At 41.2% G+C, this 16,190-nt stretch overlaps 1 protein-coding gene across 3 annotated transcripts in view; it reads left to right on the top strand.

Annotated features, from left to right (window-relative positions):
* Positions 1-16,190, top strand: part of gabbr1b (gamma-aminobutyric acid (GABA) B receptor, 1b) — a 142,722-nt gene that overhangs the window by 14,977 nt on the left and 111,555 nt on the right. For all 3 annotated transcript variants that reach the window (XR_002170624.1, XM_019890303.1, XM_019890302.1), the window contains exon 2: positions 11,326-11,406. Coding sequence is in view for 2 of the 3 variants with exons in the window: in XM_019890303.1 (XP_019745862.1) it covers positions 11,334-11,406 (73 nt within the window). In the remaining variant the exon portion in view is untranslated. The remainder of the gene's footprint in view (positions 1-11,325; positions 11,407-16,190) is intronic.

Here is a 16,190-nt window from a genome sequence, read left to right as displayed (position 1 = left end):
CAGCGTCCAGTAAGAATTCCGGCGATTCTCGACTTCAATTGAAAGATATTAGCTCGCCAGTAGGTGACCGTTGTGTGTTAGGCGTGCGTTTGAGTTTGTCTCCGGCTGCTGAGAGCAGCGATGGAATGGTTAGTTAGTCAGGAGGTGATCGTTCGGGCAACATTCAGCCCAGCCAGTGTCATGCATGGCAAAATACACGGTTAAAATACACATGTTCACCCTATTGAGACCAGTTGTTATGGTGGAAACTTTGGCCGCTTTGCGGGACAGGAAAATATCATCAGATCGGAATGAAATTTTGCACAGAACCTTGTACCATAGTATCGACAAGAATTCCGACCCGGCCCGACGAATCCGACAAACTTTTTTTTTTGCCATGAAAATGTGGACCACCCTAATATATATATATATATTTTTTTTTCCCCAAGGGATTATGTTCAGCAGGAAGGATGGAAAGTGTTTCACTGAAGCTTGAAATAAGAACAGGGAGGCGTTGCTCTGAATATTTATAGTGGCAGAACTTTTTGTTGTTGTTTTGTTTTTTTTTGTTTTTTGCGGAAGTCAACACGGAACGGCTCTCTCAAATTGATTTGAGTTTTAATGGTTGTTAATCATGTTGAACTACTCCCCGAACAGTGTGCTTTACAACGGAAAATCAAATGTTCACTTCCTCTTCCTGGTAACTCATGTTGATTGATCATAAGCCCCTCCGAGCTGTTTAATTTTATGTACATAAGCCACCTGGTAACTGTCAAGTGGCGTAACATGATTTTTTTTTTGTCCCCCCCCCAAGCGAGTGTAGATTTTTAAAGTGATGCTGAAAAGCAGAGCCCTTTTTTGGCTGCACCGACTTTCCAGATATATTTGCGCTGGGTGGAGTAACCCTAAAATGTGGGTGTTGCCTTCGCGTGCATTTAAGTACCGTATTTTCCACACTATCAGGCACCTCGGAGTACAAGGCGCATCTTCAATGAACTTTTAAAACGGTTTCCATATATAGGGCACACCTATAACTAACGTTATTGCTAACGTTAGCGGTGGCTGCGCTCGCGACTGGGTGCTTTGCATTGATGTGGGAGGCTAAACTTGAGCTGCTTCGATGGTTAGCAAACTCCTCCTTACAAATTAGGCACACCACTCTGCCTTTATCAATCGTGACGTCAGGACTTACAAATTAGGCACACCACTCTACCTTTATCAATCGTGACATCCGGGCGTTTTTGGAATGTACATTTTCCATTCGTTGGGCCGAGAACTCCTCACCGCTGCTTAGCTAGCCGTCCCAACTCCAATGGGAGCTAATCCGCTTCTGCTAAACAAGCACAAACATAATGACAGCCAATCAATATCCGCTTCAGGCTGTGACTGACAGTTGTTTCCCCACCCTCAACACCTCGAACACAGGACGCTAACACATAAAAAGCAACATTATAAAAAGGCAACCCACCTACAGAAACAATAAACCTTGAGATTAAAATTAAGATTTACGCGATTAAAAAACATAACGCGCTAAATGTGACTAATTAATTCGTCGCAATGAAGGCGATAATTTGACACCTCTAATTAAAATGACCCCTCGCTATGTTTGCGGTTCATTTTTGGCGGTGTTTCTTACCGCATATCGTGGATTAGTCATGATATTGCAGCATGGCAGACGAAGAGGAGGCAGTGGCGATCGTTTGTTGTTTGTTTTTAGCCGGAATAAAAAGCGTCCTACAAAGATAAGGCCTCGGTCAAAGGAGTGCTGACAGCGCGAGCGTGCACTTTTTGCCGTGAGTGTTTTGAATTTGGATTCCCCGCCGTGCGTCCTCGCCGTCTGGTCACCTCGATTTCTGATTGACTGCGTGTTATTGTGAACAGGATGCATGCGCGTTCGTCCTTGGGGCACACCACAAACGGGGGAGAAGTCGGGCCGAAATCGTCCCAACATGTTGACTATCCCCCATTTGAAGTCAGAGCGGCCCAAACGTCCTTCTGAGCGGACCAGCTCGTTGTTCTCTTTTTGCGGTTTGTTTAATGAGTTATTCCATAAAAAGATAAAGCGCACTTGAAAATTCTATATGAATTCCACGCCAATCATTTTTTGGGGTTGTGATTTCAATCAAATTTTTCCAAAGTTATTTTTATTATGTACAAATTGTTCGGCGCTGTATGCTAAATATTCTGATCTGGGGACGAATATCTAAAGTTTATATCCCATATTAACCCTTTCAGGGACAGCGGTTACTACAGTGGACAGTTTATCAGGTTATAGGTTATCATTATTTGTGCATGAACGGGTTAAATATTGGCTGTGTACATTTGAAGTATTTTATTTCTTTTTTTTTTTTTTTTTTTTAATTCACATGGAAGTTTTTGTGTTCCCGTAATATATGTAAAGAGGATTAATAATCCGCGAGGTGTGAAGCATGAACCACGATACGGTTTTGGGAAAGCTGCAGGTGTCTTCATTGTCAATTTACGGCATCAAACGATTCGAGCCGCAGTGACGGGTGAGATTAGAAAGATGAATTTGATTTGGTGCTTTTGCCGCCCCGCCGACGGAACTTGACTAGGCACCACCAACTGGCAACAAAAGCACACAGAAGACTGTCGCGGCTCTTCCGAATAGTATGACCGCCTCCCCCCCTTCCCTATTTAAGGATTATAAAAAACAGCCTTCAGATCAGCATGAATGAGGGTTTTTGTTGGCATGAAAAAAAAATGCATGCAGCATATACATTATCAATAAATAGCCACGGCACGGAGTGTATAATTATTATCATTATTATTATTTTTTATTATTTTCCAATCTGTCAGTGAGAAGGGATAGGGTGGGGGCTGGGGTGAAAAAGCGATGATGAGAACCGTGCAAGACAAACCATCATTGGGTGCCTAATCCACACACAGGAGTGAGTGCATGTGAATGGTTGCTAGGCAACAGCGCTAGCCAGATTTGCTGCCTTTTTTGCAGTCAGAGGAGGACACTGATTTTTTTTTTTTCTTCTTCCTGTGTGTGAAGTTCTCTTGCAAATATTTTGGAACCATGTCCAACAATATTCGTTGTCGCCTACGAGAAGTAGATGCTTGTGAATTGACGACGCAAGTTGGCAGGTGTCAGCCCTGCAGGCCCCGGAGCCCAGTAAATGTACGACACAGTAGCTTTGCTCTCTTACGGTCGTAGCTCAAATTTGTCCTTTGTGCCAGGAGCTATTAAGGGAGTTGCGCACTCTGGTCATCTTAATTTAGCCTTTTAATGGAGTTGTGGTCACGTATTTTCCTCGGGATCTGTTTTGCTGCAGTTGCTATGATCTTTTCTGATCTGTCCCTTTTTGCAGCCATTTTGCCGGACAAAAATACTTACCAGTTGAATTTAATTTTTTTTTTTTAAACTGTCCTACCGGCTTTGCTTCCTACATAATGATATAAAAGTTTATCTCGATGTGCTGCATGAGCTGGCTAATGACACAATTTGCACTTTGGATGCATTTCAATTGTACCATTTAGCGCTGCTGTTGTGTTCCCCCCGCCCCCCTCATTTTCAACATGATGCTTACTATAAATGCCTCTGTGTCACTTTATGATGATCTGGTGAAATTGGCCAGGCTCCCTCCTCGGGCTCCCATGATTATTTCTTCTAGGTGCGGCAGGATACAAGTAAACCATTGGTCAGCGATGGTTTACGTGGATTCAAATGGAGGCAAAATAGGCCTGCCGGTGCATTTTTCAAAGTGAATCTTCACGTTTTTGGGTGACATTGTGTCACGATCGGCCATTTCCTCCTCTATGCATGATCATTTTATCACTTGTACTGGAGCGTGAATCGCAGCTGGGATGGGTCACATTTGCACCGGGTCAGTTCCGATTCACAGTACTCAATGGTACCAATTATTGGTACTTCTATGCGGGTCTTTGTGGTAACAAATGTTGATTTATTCAACAATAAAATCCCCCCAAAACTGCAGCGGTTTAAAAAAAAAAAAAAAAAAAAACAGCCAAACAGAATGAATGAAAATAAAGTTCACATGCAGTATTACAATGAAAGTACAGTAAAACCTCGGTTTTTGAACCTCTCTGTTTTCGACCAGAAAATTCGAGATTTTTACGCCTCGGATCACGACCGAAAACCGGCTTTCGACCAAACTGAGCAAACCGAAATACGCCACTTGACTCCTCTCGGCTTCCTGACCATATATATATATATATATATATATATAAAATGATCTAAAACACAATTTATATTGTAACAATGATAAAACCGCGCACAAGTCCACCCTCCACCGCGCTTGACCTTAAGGCTTTACCGTTGCTACGATATTTCATAAACGATATGGGTTTGGCATTGGTGCGTTCGAGTGTGAGCAGATGTGTTTGTTGTGATTTACGCAAATCTGATTTAATCTAGTTAATTTCTGCATAGTGTATTAGCCCCTCATCATGGCCTCATGAAATGGTTTTGGATTTCAAACAAATCACTTTTCGAACGGCCTTCTGGAACGGATTTTGGTCAGAAACCGAGGTATGACTGTATAAATAAGGTAAACAATAAATGATCACAAAATACAACACAAGGAACACATTTCAACAGAAATACAAAGAACAAAGATCATTGTTCCTTGTGCAGTTGTTTTTCACAACTGGATGACCTGCCACACGCTGTGCGATGAGTTCAAACCAAGCTTGGACCGAAACATCGCAAAAAAAAAAAAAAAGACAGGTTGACGAGGATGTGGACAAAAAAGAGTGTAACCGATATTCTATTACCGTATTTTCCGCACTCTTAAGGCGCACCAAAATTTTTCTCAAAAGCCGACAGTGTGCCTGATAATCCTTATATGCGGATCAATATTCTGATTCCTTGGACGTTGTATTTTAAATGTCCGTACGGAAAATCGTCAACTCGTTCGCTCCTGCGCAGTAACAACTAATAAAGACGTGATTTGAATGACACATGGTACTGTTTAGATTTCACCTCCTCTATGCATGATCATTTTATCACTTGTACTGGAGCGTGAATCGCAGCTGGGATGGGTCACATTTGCACCGGGTCAGTTCCGATTCACAGTACTCAATGGTACCAATTATTGGTACTTCTATGCGGGTCTTTGTGGTAACAAATGTTGATTTATTCAACAATAAAATCCCCCCAAAACTGCAGCGGTTTAAAAAAAAAAAAAAAAAAGGACAGGTTGACGAGGATGTGGACAACAAAGAGTGTAACCGATATTCTATTACCGTATTTTCCGCACTCTTAAGGCGCACCAAAATTTTTCTCAAAAGCCGACAGTGTGCCTGATAATCCTTATATGCGGATCAATATTCTGATTCCTTGGACGTTGTATTTTAAATGTCCTGTAGAGCACTTTGTTACAGCTGCAGCCGTTGTGAAAGCTCTCGATCAATAAAGCTGTATTAGTTTGTATTCCCTTTAGCGTAGCTCCATCTAATGGATACATAGCGCAACCGCAGCCACTATTGTAGCTTCTATGCGCTTTATTATGCGGGGCGCCCTATATGTGAAAAGTTTTCAAATAGGCCGTTCATTGAAGGCGCGCCTTATACTCCCAAGCGCCTTATAGTGCAGAAAATACGGTAATCATTGCAATGTACCGCAACCTGACGCGGTATGTAATGCTCGCCACATTTTGATCAGAAGCTTTCTCTATTTCATCCATATGAAATATATATAAGTGTGGTACGGAAAATCGTCAACTCGTTCGCTCCTGCGCAGTAACAACTAATAAAGACGTGATTTGAATGACACATGGTACTGTTTAGATTTCATGTACCCCCATTTAGACTGATGTCTGCCAACGGGTCTGGTCCTGGTTTTAATCCCCTACCTGACAAATAGTCATACAATTCTTGATGGATGTTTGTAATGTCTGCTAATGTTGTTCAAGGTTGCTGACTCTGAACTATCATGTTGAGGGAAGCAGTCACATTTTTGCCTTGGAATTACCGGCAAAGCCGCAGAGCAATGTGTGTTGGTCCCAAAGCTTGTCATAGAAAGATTTTGAAGACAACACAACAGCACTGAGTTGTTGAGTGCTTGAACGCTTTTCAACATTAATTGATTCATATTGGAATAATAACCATGAAAAAAAAGGTGGTGTCCTAGCATGCTACGAGAGGATTAATCAGAGAGCAGCTGTGTCAATTGACTCAACTGGCACAGTATTTACAGGATGTGTCACGGCGCCTCTCTGCTCCTTTTGTCTTACAACTCTGACAGTAACCACAAACACAGATGAGATCTCGGCTCTCAGAACAGATGTGCGGGCAGGTGTTGAAAAATATTTTGGAGTCATATTTACTTATTTTACAAAAAAAAAAAAAAGAAGAAAAAACACCCCAAAAAATCGCAACAGAAAAATCACAGTTGAAACTATTAACCACTTTGGGGAGAGCGGTCACTACAATGGACAGCTTATCATGTTATTAGGTTACAGCACAGGTGTCAAAGTCAAGACCCGGGGGCCAGATCTGGCCCACCACATCATTTTATGTGGCCCACAAAAGCATTTCAAGGGTTACAAGGTGCATGGAAGCGTTAATCGGATAAAATATATGAAAACAATATTATCTGTACACATTACTGGAGCTGTTGAGACAGAGAAAGAATAAAGTGGCGCTTCATTTTAATTGACCATTTAATTAACCTGACCCAGTAAGCATGGGACGCTAAATAGGCCGCGTCATTTTTGTTATCAAGCTTTTGTGATTTGTGAATCCAAAAATCAGTTCTGCTCTGGGACTATTATTAGTTACCCGTTTTATTTTTATTGGTGAGAGTTGGGTTGATTTGGCGTTGTAGTGAATCGAACACTTGGTTGTCGTCATGGAAATCAGATTTTTCATTCGACGTGATTGAAGTTAAAGATCAATAGTTCTTCTTTGTCAAAGTAACTTGGTTGTCGTCATGGAAATCAGATTTTTCATTCAAGACGTGATTGAAGTTAAAGATCAATAGTTCTGCTTTGTCAAAGATTTTACATCTTTGCTCTGATACACATCTTAGAGCAGTAGTCCCCAACCTTTTTTGCCCCACAGACCGGTTTATTGTCCGACAATATTTTCAGGGACCGGCTTTGAAGGTGTGACAGATAAATCCAACAAAATAAAATGATATGACCTGCATGAAAAGTGTGGTGTTTTCGAAACATAATAATAAACATGAATCATGACAAAAGGAACGTCCTATCTGGCCGCAACACTCTCCGGTCGCGATGGTAACATTTAAACCTGCCTTCAAAATCAGATACAGAGTGCATGAAAATAACGACTCACCGTCGCCGCATATTATGAAGAGTGGGCTTGATGCGTGGCAATCTCCTTTTGAGATCAATCCGTATTTTAAGTAGGAAATCCTAATTCTGTCTATTAAATGCAGCCTTCTTTTTCTTGAAAGTCGTTGGCTCCTCTGCTGTCTCCTGGCTGGGCCTTTTCCCCTTCCCAAAGAAACTTTCCAAAGACATTTATTTTTTGCTCATTTTGCTACCTCGCGGGTTTCATTTCACTTGACCTGCGTCAAGAGTGACACACTGTTGACGGATGTAACGGAGAATTCGGTAAATTTTCAAAATAAAACATCTTTCAGATTCCGAAATGAATAAAACGGAAGTAATTTAAATGATTTATTCTTTCTGTGTGGCCCGGTACCAAACGACCCACGGACCAGTACCGGTCTGCAGCCCGGGGGTTGGGGACCCCTGTCTTAGAGGGTGGCATTTTTTTTTTTTTTGATCCCACTCTTTTTATCAGTTAGAAAAAGTACTGCTCCATGAAACTGATGTTGGGACTGATGAAGAAAATCAATCCGTACCATTGCCTAAATCTGGGGCGTTATTCACGAGTAATGATGTAGAAATGTTCGTGATCCGCGCACAAGTTGAGCGTACAGTATATGCAAAACCACCGTTGAATTCACAACACGTGCATATCTCGATGCACCACTGTGCGTCAATTGCCTGGCTATTTAGTTGTCACCTGACCTCAACACTATTGAGAATCTGGAGGCCACACTTCAAAGGGAGGCCATTGTGGTTAAACAGCAGTCCATCTTCAGACTATATGAAAGACTAAAAATATTTATGTACTTAAAATCCAAGGATACACTGCAATACCCGACACAGATCAATTGCAAACCGCGTCTTTCCTCCACTGCACTGGCTTTTTCATTATTTGGAAAGGGAGTTAGCACAGTTCCATTCCATATTCAAAATATTTTGCTGATTCTGACATTGAGAGTCAATAACTCAGAAGTGAAGCATTGTTGAATAACTCATCTCGCCAACCACAATGACAGCCAGCCGACGCCTCATTTGCATCAAAATGAGATGTCCTCGAAAGCAAATAGATAACATTTGTGTCTGTGCAGCCAGCTGTAATGTCAGGCAAGGAGAAAAGGAGTGCTTGCACTGACAAGGAAGACGAGTCTTCTTCCAAACTTCATTCTGTTGGAGTGCAGCCGACAACGTGAACATGTCAAGATTTTGGACACGGGTTCTTTGTGGAAAAATTGGTTAGCAACGCTTCCTTGAAGCAAGAACGTTCTGGATTTGATTCCCGTATTATGAGTCACTCCAGAGTATAGGTCGCACCAGCCACGAAATTCATCAGAAAAAAAATATCGAAGTCGCACTGGAGTGTATAAGTCGCATTTTTTAAAATCAAAACACCGAGAACGTACATGTCATCTTGAAAGCTAATTTAAAATAAAAATAGAATAGAGAACAACAAGCTGAATAAGTGTACGATATGCTAACGTCACATGACGCATAAACAACGAACTGAGAATGTGCCTGGCATGTTCACGTAACATATTAATCGTTATTCAGATAGCATAAAGAACATGCTAACAAGTTTCTCAAACCATCAGTGTCACTCCAAATCACTAAATCCAACGAAATCTTCATCCTCTGTGTCACTTTTAAGCAACTCCGCCAACTTGGGGAGGAAGAAGATGCGGCGCTTCCTCTTCTACTTCGCTTACGTCAGACTCATCGCCGATTTATCAACACAGGACTAGAGCGCCCTCTTGTGGTTTAATGTGAAAATAACATGCGAAATCATGTAAAAATGCGTTAATAATTTCACGCATAAGTCGCACCCCCCGGCCAAACTATGAAAAAAACCTACGACTAATAGTCCGGAAAATACGGTAAATACAGATAACTGCTTTTACGATATGGATGTTCAACGTTGAAGCCGTATCGAAATTAGACGGTCGGGTGGATAATATTTGGATACTAAAGTTTGATGCCGCCAGTTTTATCGCAACCAAGAACAGCGCATGAGTTTGGAGATTGCTGGTCTGGGGTTGTATGCGTTTTTGTTCCTCAGGATAACCTAAAAACGACTTTACGACACAGGAAAAGCAATGGCGTGTTGAGTTCTGTTTGTCGTGAGCTTCACCCTTTGATATTGTGAGACCCAAGATGACTGAACAATTTCTCAAGCGTACCTCACCGTTGTTAGCCTAATGAGTCCAGAAGTTGAGTTCCACTGTGATTGTTTACGGAGTAGGTGTGGCCAGAGTACTTAAACTTCCTGTCCATTACCCAAAACTGTTTTCAAAATAAAAGGCACCTGGGATGCCCGATAAATATTTCACTGTGCAGTGGGGAGCCTACGGACTGTCATTTTTGTAAACTTCCTGTCACTTTGGGTCTTCACCCCAACAACTAAAAAAAAAAAAAAAAAATCGATTCTATTCAAAGATTATAAACTGAGTCTTTTTTTGCCTTTGTCTTCCCGCAGCCCCTCCAAAAAGAGGAATTTCTGTACTAATATTTTTTATCTTTGAAGAGAATAAGAGATAAATCACGGATATACACAAATATAACAATAAATGGCAATTTCATTTCAGGTTTATGGAGCGCAAATTCAGAACCGGCATTCGTACTTCCAACATGATGAACTGCAACCAACTATGTATCTACAGTGTATACACATTTTTTTTTTCTTTTCAAAATACAAAGCGATCCACAGAGCCTATTGATCTGGAATTAACCGTTCAGTAGAACATGCAGCATTCTCTCCCCGTGCTTGTGTGGTCCGCGTTGTACTTTCACGAGTATGGAAAATTAATAGATGGTCCACATGACCATTATCAGATCATCAGATTATCTTTATAGGTTAAAAAAAATGCATGACTCACATGATGTTTCTGTGTAGTTTATCATTCGATTGTTTTTAAATATGTTCTCTAAATTAAGTGAGTTGTAAGCTGCAAAACTTCTACTCTCTACTAACTATCAGGCACACTGTCGGCTTTTGAGAAAATTTTTGGTGCGCCTTGAAGTGCGGAAAATACGGAAATAGAATATCAGTTACTCTCTTTGTTGTCGTTCACATCCTCTTCAAGCTGTCATTTTTTTTTTTTGCAATGTTTCGGTCCAAGCTAGGTTTGAACTTATCGTGCAGCGTCTGGCAGGTGCTCCAAGTGGAAGAAAGATTATTCAGGCTGTTTTGGTGGATTAATACATCTTCAAAATTCCAAGCTTGAGTGAGCAACTTACTAAGTTACTAAGTAACTTATGGATAAATTAGTTGAACGTTTTTATTTCTTTATTTATTTTTGGGCATGAAGAGAAAAACTCTTACCTGGCTGAGTTTCGGCTGTCGCTTCAGCCTTCAATGGAGCTGTCAAAAGTCCTTAAAAAAAACAAACAAAAAAAAAAAAACAACAAACAAAAACAACGACATGCCACCGGGAAGTATTGACAGCTCCGATGAAGGCTGAAGCAACAGCCGAAACTGTCAACCAGGTAAGAGTTTTTTTTTTCCCCTTCACCCCAAATCAATCAATCAATCAATCAATAAATAAATAAATTGTGTGGAGAAAAGAAACTTTGAACTAGAATATGAAGCTATTTTTCATATTTACATGTACATGTATTTATTTATTTTGACGTATCCGTTTTTTTTTTTTTTAATTGAAATAGCCTCAGTCTTGCCTTTATTTGTATGTGAAGTACTTTTTTTTGTTTGTTTTTTGTATTTTAAATGTACATATTTTTGTCAGCGCCAGATGATTTCAATATGCTTCGTTAAAACATTAAGAGAAGAAGAAGAAGAAAAAACAGCGCAGCGGTAGCGCGCCGTACTTCTTCTCTACTTTGTCTCGATCGATCTCACCACTGCCATCTGTCAAATCTTCGTGGTACTTTTCCGGATATCTTACATATCCCAATAGTTATGAAGTTTGTTGTGTAAGTTTTGAAAGTGTTTCTCTTGTTTCTTTTGACACGAGGAAAGGAAAAACACAGTTATGTAAATAGTGCTGTCAGATTGTCTCTTTATACTAAATGCATACTCTGTTTTGTTTTATTTTTTTCCCAGGTGGAAAGATGGTGCCGTTCCTTCTTTTCTTCTTTGCTGCCTCGCCCTTACTCAGCGCATCTGCACACAATACATCTGCTGGTAATGACGACGCTGCTCCGGCGTTTCTTTGGAACGATGTCTCAGGTTGTGCGGAGGAAGCAGTTGTCACTGCGACAGTTTTGGTTTGGACATTTTGAACGATTTCAAGGTCTTCATAGATTGGGATTGAAAAGGAGCTTGAATTTCCGAGTATCGTGTGGCTATTTGGACCTCAAGTAGCCATTGTGATTCTTCCGGACAAGCTCCAAACGTAATGCGATAATGGTCTGTTCTGGCGTTTCAAAAATGTTTACATGGGCAGTAAAGATTGCCAGCACCGCTGTGCGCTCCTGGTTTGCACCTGGCTTTCAGACGCTGCATTTAAGAACGCAAAGTCAGCCGTCGCAGTTCATCTCCGGTTAGATAAATCGCATTGAGCGTGCTAAGCGAATGTATTTATTTTCAGAAATATTGCCTGTTTGGGACACGCAATCCTGGGTGCCGCCTGATTTGTAGATGAGCTTTGAGGTGTATTTGCATGCGCAGTCAAATTTGGGTTAAGGATTAAATATTGAATTTCAAAATAAAATGACCTAAAGTCAGACTCTGCGGATCCTTATTTAAAAAAAAAACTAAAATTCAAAATTCAACTATTATGGACATTGAAAGATACTTCTATCATGATTTTTCAGCCATATCGCCGAGCCCTAACTCCATCTCGAATGCATTCTTCATTCGACTTGTTGTAATACAGTGAAACTCTACAATGAAATCATGTTTGCAGCAAGACATTTTTCACAACAGGGGACTTTTCACTGTAGCAGATTTTATCTCACATGTAAACACGAACACACACAAAAAAACGTTTGTGTACTTTTAATTTTTATTCCAATAATGCATAAGTATGAGCATACTTATTTGACGCTTCATATAGCCAGCCTAGAAAGAAAAAAAGGGAAAGAAATTGCGAAATTTACGATCAGCATTCACTTTCACTTACATCAATTTCTTGCATGTCTTTTATTTTGCTTCCTCCATCTTTCATTTTGATTACCTTTATCCTGTCTTCAAGCGTTAAAGCTTTTCTTTTCTTAACTCCTTGGTATGCAAAGGTCCGTTTTGTCGCCATTTTAGCAATGCAATGTTTGTCCTGCGTCTGAAACAAATACTTCCTGTACTACTGTGCATGTGTAAACCAGTGTGGTGATTGCTGTTGCCATTTCCGAACGAAGCAGTAGAGTCCACTGTTGGATTAGACTCCGTTGTAGTGAATCTCGTTGCGAGGCAAGAGCAGAGAAAAAGATTTCGTATAACGGAACAGGGGGACTTTTCGTTGTAGGCGGAGTAGAAAAGGGGCTTTCATGCAAGAATTTTTTTTCACACTAGGGGGTATTTTCACCCACGTAGGTTTCGTTGTAGAGGAGTTTCACTGAACCCCTTGTTGGGTCCGGTCTATCTTTTGGCACGTGTCACCAAAAAGCCAAATAAAAAGCACATTGATTAGATGACCATTATTATATACGTTGATACTGCCTGAACTGAGCTCTTGTGAAATATGCCTTGTGTGACATGCTAACATTTTCCGTGATATCATGCATGACGACGATACATTTTAACGAACAGCCAGTGGTGGGAGAAGTTCTCACACAGTGTACTTGAGTCTGAATACTTTTTTTTTTTTCTTAAAGAGCGATCGAGCATTGTTGCAACTTTTCTGTTCTCAAAACATATTCTGATAACTTTGGTAACTGAACTGTCGAACAAAAATGCTAAATTATTCAATCCTAACTTAATAAATACATATTTGTATTTTTTTTCTTATATTAGACAAATTTCTGAACACCAGGTGGGTTTTCGGATGGCAACTCATTTTGTATGAATCATTGTTGTAGCCAGCAACTTCTTTGAATCTTACTTCGGGCCATGGATGGGGAATATCTTGCTTCTCCGAGTCTCTCGCGTACTACTTGGTTCACATTCCATGTTGCTTCTGTCCTTGGTGTTGTCTGCCTAATACAGTGCTGTAAAAAAAAAAAGTTCCACCCTTTTCTGCATTTTTATCAACTTCATAAACCATCCCACCTCCAGCTCTGTCTCCTGTCTCCTCTGTCTTCTGCTCATTACTAGTCCAACATGGCTGTTCTAACGACCACTTTCCTGTCACGGATCACCCCGGACCTTTCTCCCCACCCCTTGTACTCTCTTCTTTCGCCTCTCTTCCAAATTGCCCCGCTGTGAACACTTAATCCTAATGTACTTGACCTCTTGCACCTTTTCCACGACTCCTCTGTGTAATCTCAGCCTTCCACCAGCCCTCCCTTTATTCCCACACGTTGTCCATCTTGCCACGACGACGCTTCATTGCTCGCTCTGCCGTAAATACCTCCACCTCTCTTTTCCACCTGCTCCCTTCCTCTCACTGCAGTCTGCAGATCATGTGATCTGCGAGCGTCAGCGTCCGCAGAGACTCCCTGTATAGTGGCGCGCCAAATTGGGATGGGAATTTCATCAGAATCTGGCGATTCCGATTCCGTATTTGATAGTGCGTATCTCTCGGGCTCTTTAGCAGTTCTCCTATAGATTCTTGTTGGCTCTGGGAGTAAAGTAATACAAGTGATGTAGGACAACACTGATGTCATTACCGTTATATAGAATACAAACTGTTCCCGCCTCGTGCTTGTGGTGTCGCAAGATAGGAATACAGAAGGCCCGGTATGCTTCATCAATGCAGCTGTTATCATGAGGTGAAATATCTTGGGCAAATTGGTCTGTGATGAGGCTCAATAGTTCCCAATTGGCCTTGCGAGACTTTATGTACACCGTATTTTCCGCACTATAAGGCGCACCTAAAAGCATTCAATTTTCTCCAAAGCCCACAGTGCACCCTATAATCCGATGCGCCTTATATACGGTGTTAGTCTCCATATAGTCCCCATTGAGTTGTTTCCCTGTTCGTGTTCCTACGCCATCTCGTGGTGATTATTAGCAGGAACCAATTGTAACCAAAAAGGAATCTGCCCGACACGAACTGACGTGCGTTCGCCAACACAGCTCTGTGCAGCCACGATGAAACCTAAGATAATACGAAAAGCATAGTTAAGTACTGACCAAACGAAGGAAGGAGGAGACAAGCAAGACTTGGAAGGATATTTCGCCCCTTGTGGATGTCAGCCCACGAGGTTTGTGTGCCTTTTCGTTTCATCTCATCAATTTTCTTGACAACTTTTGTCTGTAATTTATTGTTTTGTTCTTCCATTTGCATTTATGTTTCATGTCCGTTTTTGTCACCATGGCTTTGTTACAGCTGCAGCGGTTGTGAAGTCTCTATATAAATAAAGCTGTATTGTTTGCGTAGCACCATCTCGTGAATGCAGAGCAAAACCGCAGCCACTATTGTAGCTTCTATTCGATGCGCCTTATGTCAGTGTGCTCCATATATAAGAAAACTGTTTTAAAATAGGACATTGTCGAAGGTGTGCCTTATAATCCGAAGTGCCTCATAGTGCAGAAAATACGGGATATAAATAATGTACGTGTATATATATTCAGTATCCATCCGTTTTCCAATCCGCTTTATCCACACAAGGGTCACAGGGGGTGCCGGAGCCTATCCCAGCTGTCTTCGGGCAGTAGGCGGGGGACACCCTGAACCGGTCGCCAGCCAATCGCAGACATATATTCAGTCAAATGCCAACAAATGTTACTCAGCATTTCACAAACAATGGTGTTTGTCGAGCCGCTCACGCCTCAGTGTAGCATCACTGACGTGTGAAGTTGAGCTCGTTTTTGCATTTGATGAACTTGTATCATTCATTATGCGATGCGCGCGTGTGGATGTGCGCCAAGACACACCTGAACGATTTATGTAATCTGCTTCAATCACATCGGTGTGATTAGTCTCACAAATATAGCTGAGTTATTGCGTTAGATGCATTATGTTGACACGGCGCGCTGTTACGCTGCCGCACTGTTATTTATTTTTTATTTTTTTTGTCGTCATGACAGCCTTGTATATAACCTGCGATTCTTCAAACATGTTCACTGATTGCAAATCGTTTACATCTGCAGCAAAATGCATCCAAGAATCAATTCATTCTCTCAGCCACATGTTTGGATGTAAAATGTTGACCTCATGTGGAAAAAAAATATATCTAACATGCAGTGAATTCCTGTTTTTAAAACTCATCAAAACTGTAAATCATTTCAACCTGATAAACAACTTTCAGATCTGTTATTATACATTACATTCATGCTCATAATGAGGGTATGTAAACCTCTGACCACCTTTTTGTAAGGGTGGCCTCTTTTAATTTATACGGCATATACGGTACTTAAGTAGCTACGACGCCGATACTGGATGCTATTTTTTTTTCTAACTCTGACAGGTCAAAAACATTTCACACTGAATGGTTTAAAAGCAATTAAGTGGTTGTTTCTGTACGTCCGCTCGGTTTCGTTTCTTTTTAGCATTCCGCAGTTGAGGTCTCGAGACCTTTCCATCTGTTGCGTCAGTCCGACTCTTAGCATGAAACTCGTCGGACTACTCTTGGGACTTGTCGTGGTCGAGGGCCATTCCCCCCACCTGTGTCGAAAATAGAAATCCTAACTCGCACCTAACAGGAGATGGGGAAGCTAATGAATATCGGCTGTAAACCCATCATGCTTATTATTATGACCATTCGCTTTTTCAGTTCAGAGTGAAGGCACTGATGCCGCACTAATACCCAGAGGCAGCTGTCCCATCCCTGTAATATACACACAAACCTGTTGTCAGATTAGAGCGCTGCCATTTCCTCTTTGTGCCGATCATCGGAGCCAAGGTGTTGGGGGGCGGCGGGGTGGGG

The sequence above is a fragment of the Hippocampus comes genome, unplaced genomic scaffold (genome assembly GCF_001891065.2).
Source record: "Hippocampus comes isolate QL1 unplaced genomic scaffold, H_comes_QL1_v1.1 scaffold71, whole genome shotgun sequence".
Taxonomy (NCBI): Eukaryota; Metazoa; Chordata; class Actinopteri; order Syngnathiformes; family Syngnathidae; genus Hippocampus; species Hippocampus comes.
The sequence above is the reverse complement of the archived record's forward strand: the minus strand, read 5'-3'. Positions and strand labels throughout refer to the sequence as shown.